This window comes from Podarcis tiliguerta, assembly GCF_965153285.1.
Source record: "Podarcis tiliguerta genome assembly, chromosome: 3".
Taxonomy (NCBI): Eukaryota; Metazoa; Chordata; class Lepidosauria; order Squamata; family Lacertidae; genus Podarcis; species Podarcis tiliguerta.
The window spans coordinates 96785322-96798270 of record NC_139536.1 but is presented as its reverse complement, the minus strand read 5'-3'; the positions used below and the strand labels follow the sequence as shown (position 1 = coordinate 96798270).

Sequence of the window (12949 nt, the reverse complement as noted above, 5' to 3'; positions counted from 1 at the left end):
CTGCACATGCGCAAGCGGCAAAACCCAGAAGTAGCGCGCTCCGTTACTTCCGGGTAGCTGCGGAGCGTAACTTGAAAACACTCAACCTGAAGCACATCTAACCCGAGGTATGACTGTATATCTCTAATCAATAAAGTTGTGGCCATTTCTAATCCAGGTCATTGTCTGCTTGAGTTTTTTTTTTAATCACATCTTACATTTAGCTACTGCCTGGATGGCAGTGTGGGGTGTGGCACTGTGACTGGGCATGCAATAAACAAACAAACAAACAAACAAACATTGTGGTGAGTTCCCCCATCTTTTTTCAACAAAAAAAGAACTGCTTCTAATCCTTAACTGGTATGATATTATTATTTTTTTTGACATATCATAACACAGTGTTGGCGCTTGTAACCATACATCAGAAAGGCTCGAATCTTACATTTTAACACTTGGGAACTACTTTCTGGTGGCAGATTTGGTGAGGGTTCACCATAAGGTCCTTGTACAAGGAGCAGCCTGCACATCAGAAGAAAGCTATAATATTAACTCAAAAGGACTTTCTGTACCAGCATCTTGTAGCAAAATAATCACAGGATCTGCGGCCAGTGTTGACCAATAATTAGGCTAAGTATGCTTACATTTGAGTCATTAATTTTTTCTTTGCCTGTGTGCGCAAGTAGCCTTTGAAGCACATAGGGGTTGTTTTCACAGTGTGCTTTGCTACATAGTGGCTTGCAATTGGCTCACACCTCCATGCAATAATGTCATCTAAAGTGACGGTTACTATTCATGCTGACTTTACACACAGGTCGGTATGTTTTCCAACTAATGTGAAATGGTGTTCCCTATTCCCCTTCTCTCAATTAGTGATTTCAGATTATTCAAAAATAATTGCTGTCTTTCAAAAGAGAGAGGCTGGAAACTTGTGTGTTGATATATTGATATATGTATTTCAGTATACAACGTATACTGTTTCCTATTTTTCCTGTTTCACTCATACATAAGTTGGACATGGTAAGGGGCACTGGCACAGCCCTACAATGTCAGCAGGCCTGCTTACTGATGAAGCAATATCTTTACTTCTGCCATTCGGTTGTACATATCTTTGCAAGGCAGGTTTTTCAGCAATGGTGGTTGTGTGAGAGAGAAAATACAGCAACAGGCTCTGCATCAATAATGATCTGAGACTGTGTCTGATAATCATCATATCCTTCTACATTGACCTACTTGTGGAAAAATGCAAACTCTTCCATCCAACTGATGCTTTCCAAAATGTACTTTGCAGTGAATAAAACTGTTTAATATATTCATAGTTTGAGTTTGTTATATCTAACAGTGCTTCTGCAACTGTATGTTTTTGGAATAAATGTTCATAGTTTATGAAGCACTAGCCTGCAATCAAATGATTGGTGTTCTTACATTAACATTAAAAAAAAAAACCCTTGTGAATAACTTTGTAAGTACTGTACGTATTTTAACAAATTTCACATTAAATAGGGGCACTAAGTAAATTTTTGCTTGGATGCCTCAAGTAATGATTATAAAATAGGCAACCCTGCAGTTAAAATGCATAAAACTGAAAGTTGCTGAAGATCTAAGCACCAGAATTCAAGTGACAGTCAATGGGTCACCACAGGCACAGGCAAACTCGGCCCTCCAGATGTTTTTGAGACTACAATTCCCATCATCCATGACCACTGGTCCAGTTAGCTAGGGATGATGGGAGTTGTAGTCCCCAAACATCTGGAGAGCCGAGCTTGCCTATGCCTGGGTTACTATATCAAGTAAATTTGGACTTTTGGGTTGTCATATCAAAAAGACTGGAAACCACAGCCTTGACATACCCGTTTTCTATATAGGAGAATGGCATAGAATTGTTCTGTAACACTTGTTCATTATTAAAATTGTATTGAGGAGTCTTGCACCCACTAGCATGACATTGGATTTAATCCTCTATCTTGTGGGACACTGACTCTGGGATACCTCTGCTGCTGGAGTTCCACTTTGCCTCTTGTGACCACATTGTTTCATTTCTCTTCCTCTACAGCCAGCCTTTTTCTCTTTCGTCTCTTATTATATATGACAGCCTATTCTTGTAGCCTACTACTGCTTCTCTTTTCTTTTATTGGACAGGGAAGGAGTAGATAAGTTGTGCAGACCATCACTATTATTTGATTATGGAGGAGGCATGTTGTGGCTGTGTATGATATATCCAAACACTGTGAATTAGCTGTGCACTGTCCCCTTAGCCTTCAAAAACCAAGCAAGCATGGAGAAACCCCATCCCTCATTAAGAGTGTGAGACCTATGCTTACCAACCAGCTGTATTCCCTATTTAATAAACTTGTCAGTCACCAACACCTGTATGGAGGATGAATCGATAGTCCAGGCTCAAGAGACAATACAGTAGTCAGTTTTACTAATACACTGCTTCAGAAGCCAGCATATAAGAGGACATTGTAGAATAACTTGATACAACATAGGTAAAGGTAAAGGACCCCTGGACAGTTAAGTCCAATCAAAGGCGACTATGGGGTGCGGTGCTCATTTTGCTTCAGGCAAGAGAGCTGGCATTTGTCCACAGAAAGTTTTCCGGGCCATGTGGCCAGCATGACTAAACCGCTTCTGGAGCAACAGAACACTATGACGGAAACCAGAGCGTATGGAAATGTCGTTTACCTTTCCGCCATAGTGGTACCTAGTTACCTACTTGCACTAGTGTGCTTTCAAGCTGCTAGGTTGGCAGGAGCTGGGACAGAGCAACAGGAGCTCAGCACCACCGCGCAGATTCGAAGCACTGACCTTCCGATTGGCAAGCCCAAGAGACTCAGTGGTTTAGACCACAGTGCCACGCTCGTCCCATTGATACAACATATGGTATCTGAAGAAGTATTCTCACTGTTTAATAGGGGAGCATTTCAGGCAGAGATCTTTGGTTTGATAACAGTGGTATTTGAAGTACCCCCCCCACACAAAAGTGTTCCTATTTTCACAGAATGTGTGCTACCTGATGCAAAATTCTCAGTGCAAGTCAGGGTGACATAGCATCCTTTACAATTAGCATGATGTCCATCTGAATGTAGGGATACTATTCATAAAGTTGACAATTACCTACATTTTTTATTATTAAAGCACATAAAAGAAGTGTAATGCTTTATGCAAACGGTTTGATGGTGTTGTGGTTGCTTAGCAACCAGAAGGCAGCATGATAGAGAAGAAGAACAAGGACTGAAGCAAATAAAGGGCTGCTTTTCAGTGAAACAGAATCACCATTTGTACAATATCAAAGTCATGATCATAGACTATTTCTTATTTCCAAACAAACATTTCTCCTGAAATCAAATCAGCGTATGAGAGAGATCAATAGCTATTAGTCATGATATCTATATATTGCCAGTATCTGGTTTCTAGGGAATCGCCGTTTGTAGGCTTCCCGTGGATATTAGTTGGCCACTGTGAAAATTGAATGCTGTACCAAATGGGTGACTTTGGTCTCATACCACAGAATATTTCTTATGTTCTTACCTGTTGTATACATCTAGGAGTATCTAAATTGTGCCTCTTTGCTAAGGTCCTTACAGTGTTCGTTGATGTCACAAATCTATACCAAGACTAGAACTTTTATATCAAGCCTTCAAAGGTTCTTATCCAGAAGGTGTTACCAGATATTGGCGGTCCCCACAAAAACTATCCTTTATAATCAAGGGCATATTCTGAAAATATAGGTTGGGGTTCAGCTAATGAGTCCTGTTGTTGGAAGCCCTGCAGAAGAATTTCTGCTTGTGATAAATGTCTTCCAACCTTGTCTCCTCCACCTCCATTCCTCAAAATTGGCTTGGGTGAGTAGGCACAACCTTCAGAGCAGCATTGGTGGGGGGTAGGTGGGAGGGGAGAGGTGTATTGTTCTGCCTGGCAAGCCAAAATGCTTGTCCTGATGGAAAGATCACCTTAGTGCAACATCAAATTCCTCCCATAGGATTCTTAAATGGCTAAAGTATGTGGTATCTTTCCTCCAGGCACCTGTGTTTTACTCTGTGAGCTGCACAGAAGTTATGGCAAAAAATAATAATATGTGACTACAGGGAAACGCTTTCCATAAATGGTGGATATTCCAAGTGAGTTGAATGGTTAATAAGGCTTAATTAATTAATTATACCCCGCCCATGTGGCTGGGTTTCCCCAGCCACTCTGGGCAGCTCCCAACAGAATATTAAAAACACAATAAAAGATTAAACATAAATTTTTTTCCTAAACAGGGCTGCTTTCAGATGTCTTTTAAAAGTCAGACAGCTGTTTCTTTCCTTGACATCTCATGGGAGGGCGTTTAATTTTTCAGAAAAAATAAAAGGTCACAGAGCACAACATACATATGAAAACAAAAATGGAATGTTTTTATAAGTCAAGGCTGATGACCGCAGAATTAACAATTATATACAAAATGTGCATCATTTTTTGAGTCATATGGAAATGAAATTCTTGTGGGGGGAAAGATCTATGTTGAACTCATAAACGCTGTACTGAAGAATGATAATTTATCAACCAACATTTACCAATAAATGAATCTAATAGCGTTTGGCCATCAGACATGAATATTTGTGCACAGTCAATTTGTTGACCACAGCTAAATTTCTTCCTTTTATGTGCCACTGAACAGATTGGGTAGCCAGCTCTACAGTTAAGGCAGAATGAGCCAGCTGCCTCAGGCAGACTATTCAGAGCATCATGAAAGGGTATAGAAGCCCCTTGCAGCTGTGAGGCATTCGCGAGCTTTTTTGCGGAGAAAGTCCTGTTGCTCCGCCGTGACCTCCCTGCCAATTTAGATACAGTGACTGAACTGGAAGCCCCTCGATTGACTTCAGGTCCAGTGTTGGACCATTTCGATCGGATACTCCCTGCTGATGTGGATAGATTCCTCCAAGTTGGTAGGCCCACCACCTGCCTCCTTGACCCGTGCCCATCTTGGCTGATTAGGGAGTGTCCAGATGTTGCGTGGACCCCCCTGGTTGAAATTATCAATTTGTCCCTTGACACGGGGACATTCCCAGGGGAACTGAAGGAAGCAGTAGTGTGTCCACTCTTAAAGAAAACTTCATTAGATCCCTTAGACCTATCCAGTTACCGCCCAGTTTCAAATCTTCCACATCTGGGTAAGATAATTGAGAGAGCGGTTGCTGAACAGCTTGGTAGGTTTCTGGGGGAAACATCGGCTTTAGATCCATTTCAGTCCGGTTTCTGTCCTGGTTTTGGGACCGAGACAGCTCTGGTTGCCCTAACAGATGATCTCCGTAGACAACTGGATCGAGGCGGGTCAGGACTGCTGATCCTTTTAGATTTGTCAGCAGCCTTTGACATGGTCGATCATGATCTTCTAGACCACCGCCTCACAGACGTGGGGATACAGGGCATAGCCTGTAACTGGCTGTGCTCTTTTATCTCTGGTCGGGGACAGAGGGTGGCACTAGGGAGGGAAATGTCGTTGCGCCATTCCTTGGTGTGTGGAGTGCCGCAGGGCGCAATTCTTTCCCTGATGCTTTTTAACATCTTTATGCGCCCCCTTGCCCAGGTTATCCGGAGCTTTGGGCTGGGCTGTCACCAATATGCTCATGACACTCAGCTCTATCTGCTGATGGATGGCCACACCGACTCGGCCCCAAACACACTGACCAGATGATTGGAAGCTGTGGCTGGATGGTTTCATGGGAGCCAATTGAAACCAACAGCAGACAGTAAACAATGTATGCACAGTGGCTTGTTCAGTAAACAGCCCTTTGTGTGAGTGGAACAGCTTCTACTGAGCAATAGGACTTCCCGCCTCCCCTTGTGCATCCCCTAAACCCATTCTGGGGGTTGTACCAACCTTCCAGAGCAGTTTTTGGCGCAATGTGGGATGCACTCATTGGGAAGAGAATGAGGAAACTTCATTTGTGCACGTGGATGTCATTCTGCTTGTACATGATTTTTTAGTTGAATATTGCCTAATATATAGAATGGTCCAATATCCTAGTTGATGGAAACCTGAGCAAACAAACATGTTTTCAACAAGATATTTGGAAGAACCCTATTATAGCAAGAAAAATGAATGCCTCTGCAGGGAAGGACTGTTCCCATTCAGTCACTTAGCAACATATTGTAAAATGAGACATCACTAGCAAGGCCTCATCTGATGATGATGAAGAAGAAGAGTTTGGACTCGATATCCTGCCTTTCACTCCCCTTAAGGTGTCTCAAAGTGGCTAACAATCTCCTTTCCCTTCCTCCCCAACAACAAACACTCTGTGAGGTGAGTGAGGCTGAGAGACTTCAGAAAAGTGTAACTAGCCCAAGATCACCCAGCAGGTGCATGGGGAGGAGCGGGGAAGCGAACCCAGTTCACCAGATTACGAGTCCACCGCTCTTAACCACTAAACCACAATGGCTCTTGATGGTCTTAATGTTCTGGGAAGGTCTGAAAGAGAAAAGCTATAGCCTAGTCCTGAATTGGGGTGTAAGGCAAGGGACACGTTGTGCTCATTCTCGGGTGGTCTGTCCACCCTGCACTCAGCTCTCACCTGTGGCTCCTAGGAAGTTGGCATTCAATGAAGCTGGAGAATTCAAGGCAGACAAAAATAAGTATTTCTTCACCCTGCACATAGTTAAACTATGGAATTCACTCCCACAATAGGTAGCATTGGCCACCAGCTTGTGTAGCTTTAAAGGAGGATAAGACCAATTTGTGGAGGAATTATTAGACTCTCAATGGCTACTGGCCATCCTGGTTCTGTTTTATCTCCTTTGTTGATAGAGGTGTGCCTTTGAATACCAGTTGCTGGGAATTGCAGCTGAGCAGAGTGTAGTTATGCTCAGGTTGATCTTGTGGGCTTCGCATAAACATCTGGCCGGCTACTGTAAGAACATGTTAGATGGGCCATTGACCTGATCAGATAGGGTCATGAGTCTTCTCCCCTGTATTTGCATTCACTGTGCATGGAGACACCATGGAGCACTGCTTTAGAAGAAAGAGAATAAGAGAGCTGACTCTGCTGTGGCAATACACTGTTCCTCATTATGCAACAAGAAGGAAGCATTCATATAGTGTAGCTTGTTGCAGCTTCCTATTGCCAGCTGAGAGTTCTCGTCCCTTGCTTCAAGCTATGTTTAACAGGATATAAATACATTTTTAGGAACTACTTAATTATAAAAGGCATTACATTTAGGGAAAGAAATGTGGCAGTATCTGCATTATAATGGCTTGGTTTGAACAATTGGCAGATATGCTAGGAAATCCTTCTCTTTTTAAAGGCCTACTGAATTCCCACAGCTTTAATATCTATTCATTAGAGTTGCTGATTTAAATTTAGTAGAAAATGGTTGCTTATTAGTCCTTAGTTTTAACCTGCAAATCCTTTTTTTATTGAATCCTTTATGCTGAGATTTGGAAACTCCCACAAGCATTTGACAGCATTTCAGTAGAGGATTTAGACTTAGAGACCTATTCATAGGAAGTTTTAAAATAAAAATAAAAATTGTAGCCTGGAATAATTTTTTGTTTTGGGTATAACAGCAAGTATTGGGATTATATTTGTGCCTAAACTGCATGTGAGAGCCTAAGCATTGTGCACAAAACATCGCCCCCCTCCCAACTTTTCTCTGTGCAGACATTTTATTCATTACAAAACAGATTGATTTTTAAGCCTCAGTGTAATTCTAAGATTCGGCATATCTGTATTTGTGGGATTAATGAGCTCAGCAAGATGGATAGAAAAAATGTTTGTCGTAAATCAAGGCAACTTGGTAAGGGGTTGCCTGTTAATAAGCTGCCTGCCCTCATATGGTTCTGCAGGGTATATACTATACAATCTCGGAGCAAAGCCCTGCTGAGCAAAGTCTTAGAATTCAGTCGTGACTGGAAGTTTTAGAAAACGAGGCTTTTATTGACTGCCTAATTTAGGGGCCATGCACATACTGTAGTCCAGTATCAACACTTTCTGCTAAAAAGTCAATATCTTATACTTTGCATTGAAATATGGTGTCTGAGACTTCATGTTCATAAAATGTATTCCTGAATAGTTGTTGTTGTTGTTTAGTCGTGTCCGATCTTCGTGACCCCATGGACCAGAGCATGCCAGGCACTCCTGTCTTCCACTGCCTCCCGCAGTTTGGTCAAACTCATGCTAGTAGCTTTGAGAACACTGTCTAACCATCTTGTCCTCTGTCGTCCCCTTCTCCTTGTGCCCTCAATCTTTCCCAACATCAGGGTCTTTTTCAGGGAGTCTTCTCTTCTCGTGAGGTGCCCAAAGTATTGGAGCCTAAGTTTCAGGGTCTGTCCTTCCAGTGAGCACTCAGGGCTGATTTCCTTCAGAATGGATAGGTTTGATCTTCATGCAGTCCATGGGACTCTCAAGAGTCTCCTCCAGCACCATAATTCAAAAGCATCAATTCTTCGCCCTTCTTTATGGTCCAGCTCTCCCTTCCATACATCACTACTGGGAAAACCATAGCTTTAACTATACAGACCTTTGTTGGCAAGGTGATATCTCTGCTTTTTAAGATGCTGTCTTGGTTTGTCATTGCTTTTCTCCCAAGAGCCTGAATAGTACTTTCATTTATTAAAATGGGTATCCTACTTTCCCCCTAAGAACTAAGAGCAATGTGCGTAAAAGGAAGGATGTCCAACATTTCTTCCTCACAAAAAATGTCATGATGTAGGTTAGAATGAGAGGGGTGTGTGCTTGGCTCAGGGTCACCCACCAAGAATCAACTTGCCTCAGAAAGAATTCAGACCCCCAGGTCTTCCCAGTCCAGCACTGAGTCCACTACAGCGCAACTGGCACAATGCAGCACTCCTGACTAAAGGCATGATCAAACATTTTAGCACCTAAACTGAAGCTTGAAGTTTGGTAATTAAGGTTTTACTGAAGTCCCAGCATGGGGTTTGGCTATTCCAGGAACAACGTACTCAGCATTAGCAATATTAATGTGATCACACCAAGCCACATTACTTATTCCCGCTGGCTGTTATTGCTTGAGAAGCTGTCGCACTAGAGAGACAGGGGAGAGAGATGTTCAAGATTTAATTTGTGCTGAAGCTCAGCCCCCAAATTTTCTCGGGCAGGGTCCAGCCAAATAAAATAGGGTTCTATAGGCTGTGTATGGAATGTATGCACACAAGTAGGAGTTGGGATCGGGGCTGCTCTGATAGGCAGTGTGAAGCCCCCCTTCCCAGCTGAGGGTATTGTTAAATATCATGGTGATTTAAAAAAAAATGCATAAAATTAACACTGAAAAACTTTTGCAATAACTGAACTTTGTAAGCCTTTTGTGGCCCAGGCAGGCCAAGTCATCCTCTTAAATACCTGCTGGGATTGACAAGGATCCCCACCTGACTCTCAAAGCTCTCCTGTAGTAGCCTCTGATTAGTTATCATTTAAGTCTTGGGGAAAATAATTAGCATCACAGGTCATGTGCATGGAAGTTGCCAAACCAATTAACCAACTAGGATTACTGTTAATAGCACCACTTTTCCTATTGATATTGCTGGATAGTTTTGATGAACTGCAAAAGCATTTTTAGTTTGCTTTCTGTTGCCACCCTGGAACTTTTCTTTATTAGTGCCACTTTGTTTTGTATGATTCCTTGCCAACGAAGGAAAACAACTTTTCTGCTCTTACTGTATATGTTGATAATATGATTTTGGTTACTGAGGACAAACGAGATTGTACAAAAACAAGATTGGGTGCATGCCTGGCCAGGCCATAGGCATCCTGACTGTGACAAAGGTGACCTGTGTGCTTGCTTGCTTGCTTGATTAACAGCTTTTGGGAACTTCAAGGTCCCTGCTCTCCCTTCTTATGGTCTTTGTACTGGACCTGGAGACTCCAATAGAGAGCATCCCATGTCAAGAAGGAGGGCAAGTGGGCACTGCATTGAATGACAGGGCAGGAGTTACATGGAGCAGGGCCTTTTCACTAATGGTGCCCATTGTATGCCTCACTCTTCCCAGACCAGGATTTACACCAGCGCAATAGAGTTGGCCAGGATGCCAGAAGGGATACAATTTACGAGCTTTCACCATTAACTGCACAGCAGGGGGTGTTAAGTCAACAGTGCAAAGGCTGAGCTGAAGCATTCCCTGCTGGTTACCTGCTTCCAGTGAAAGGGGTTGCTGTTTGGTAGTACCCAATTGGTTAGCTGTCAGATTCTAGAGGTCCCTATTGGTGGCTCTTAGGTAATTCACAAAATACAGAGTCCATTCATAAACACAGATTTATGCAGTAACATAAATCTCCATTGCTACATATTGGGTGTGTATTTCAGCGGTTGAACGTACAGGTTTATGGCCATACTGTAGTGTAGTGCTTATGCGACTGTGGATGAAAGGTGGCTGGGTTCATTGTCTCGGGGTTTGAGGGGGAAGAGGTGACAAAACTGATTTCCAGTAAGTGCCCCCCTTTATTTCCATAACAAGTCCTTGAGTCTGTACTCTGAATGGTGACACCAGGGACCTAGAAAGTGCAGGGCTTGTCAGTCCAACCCCTGCACAGTCTCATCAGGGCTGACATTAAGGCTATTGGAGCAATTGGCACTAATTGGGACCCGTGTGCCGCTCCTAAAAGGGCCCCTGCACCAGGGCAATCTGGATGGATTTTATTTATATCTATAAGATTTTGCAGACTTTGGCTGTGAACTGGGGCCCCACAAAAAACAATTCAAGTTGCACCCCACTGCTTCAACTTGGGCCCCACTGGCTAGCCCTGAGTCTCATGGCTGCTGGGCCTGAGTTGCCCTGTCCTTGCATGAAGTCTTGGGTTTACAATTTTGGAAGAGTGGAGACTGTGGCACTGGGGAGCGGGCAGACTGGCGAGGCCCTAGGCTTCAGCCTACTTAGCCTATACATGAAACCGTCACTGGGTCAAGGCGGCAGCCGCCCCTCTGCCACTGCCATCGCTACAGCATCAGCATCCTGAACGTGTACTGTAATATTTATTTACTTATTTATTTATTTAGCCACACCCTCCCAGCCGACCAGATTGGTCAACCCAAGGAGTGATGCAGCCGGGGACTCCCTAATGGTGTGGGGGCTAGCCACGCCCCCCGCACAGAGGGGAGAACTTGTGACAAGCCTGCAAAAATGAAATGGCTTTGGTGGGCAGGCACTTGGGGGCTGCAAGAGATTGCTTTTCAAAATTGCCGGGGGGGGCTGTTTGAAACTAGCCCGGGGGCTGCAAGTGGCCCCCGGGCTGGACTTTGGACATGCCTGTTCTAAATGTTCTTTCAAAGACTGAAGCACAACAATTGGATTTTGCACCATCATCCGCAAACATATTAACTTGATGTTCAACATTTCCTATTTTCACTCCCTTCACAGAGGCATTTGCACGTAGTTGTATAGCTAAGATCTCTATCACCACTGCAGAAAGCAAGTTCTGAAGCTTTAATTTTTTAATTAAAAAAATACATTATCCTACTGTAACTCAAGGGTACAGGAGAAAAGGACAAATTAATCTGAAACTTGTAAACAATCTAACAGCTACTGTTACACTAAAAAAAATATCTGTTAGATATCTCACGCAGGACTGTTCAAATAAACATGCTGTTAGATGGTTTGATACATGCCATGGAATGCTGAGTTTTCAATATTTCTTTTCATGTTTGCTACGATAATTAGAAATATATGCATTTAAAACTAGGTAAAAAGAAGAATTAAAATTGGAAAGCACAGCTTTTCTCACTTTTTTTCATTCTCTCTCTCTCTTTCTCTTTGTTTTTCAGGTCAGAACTGTGGAGGGTTAGTACAGGGTCCAAATGGTACAATAGAAAGCCCAGGATTTCCTCATGGCTATCCAAATTATGCCAATTGCACATGGATCATTATCACAGGAGAGCGTAACAGGATACAATTATCATTTCATACGTTTGCCCTTGAAGAAGATTTTGATATTTTGTCTGTTTATGATGGGCAACCACAGCAAGGAAACCTGAAAGTGAGGTAAAGTTATTCATGGCTACACCTATACTGTTTATAAGACTTCTGTTTCATGAACAATTAGTGGTTCGCAGCAATTAATATCCACATGTGTTCTACTTTTCATAATGGCAAAGAGATGGATTGATGCTTGTTGAAAGTCAAATGATCTGTTTCTCCTGATTTTCAGCTATAACAATCACAGTTGCCATTATTTCTCTACATTTTCTCTTCTTCAGAAACGGTTGTCAAGTGCCGGGGGGGGGGGGGGGGAAGCATTGTTAAGCTAATGTCTGACTACTCCTGCTTATATAGAAAAGCTTATTGTGTTTCAGAAACAAATTTGGTAATTTCAGTAACATGTAAAATGGGGACAATATAGCAGATAGCACATTCAGTTGCCTCATTGTTCAACTGCCCCCTCCGAAAGAAAAATATTGTAGAAGGGAAATAAAGGAGAGTGATGTACTGTTTTTCTTGCAAAAAGACTTGGTGCATTGGTTTTGAGCTTGGTATGTGTTTTCAGTCCTACACTTCTCTCATTTCCCTGTATCCCAGATACAAGGCTGTCCTTGGAATATGTAACCAAAGAGTGAGGACTGAGTGAGGATGTCTTATTACAGATGTATATGAATGCAGTATGATGCTGTGTTTCTGCAGACCTCTTTAAATAGCAATCCACATAGCAACAGTCTCCATGGATGAAGCCTTTTGCATGCACTAGCTTACTGTGCAGATTGGGTGGTATTCTTCACGTCACCACTTGGTATGGAGAAAAGGGCTTGATTTACATGGGAAGACAGTACCCAGGAGTGGCAGACCTCTGCCATGGTAATTGTATTAAATGTGAAGCCTTCTCCAGTTGGTGAACATATTGTGTCATTCCTGTATGCTTGCTTTGCATGAGTGGTTTTAAACACTTACTATATATGTCCTAACTTTGCTGCTCCAATGCTGGGTTAGCCAGTCTCATATTTTGACCATTTATATTGTGGCCATTATTTCCCACCATACCTGGTACTTCCT

The 12949-nt window shown here is 42.7% G+C and overlaps 1 protein-coding gene across 2 annotated transcripts in view; it reads left to right on the top strand.

Annotated features, from left to right (window-relative positions):
• CSMD1 (CUB and Sushi multiple domains 1) overlaps nucleotides 1-12949 on the top strand; it is a 920428-nt gene that overhangs the window by 168537 nt on the left and 738942 nt on the right. For both annotated transcript variants that reach the window (XM_083431289.1, XM_083431288.1), the window contains exon 2: nucleotides 11731-11947. In XM_083431289.1, the coding sequence (XP_083287415.1) occupies nucleotides 11731-11947 (217 nt within the window). The remainder of the gene's footprint in view (nucleotides 1-11730; nucleotides 11948-12949) is intronic.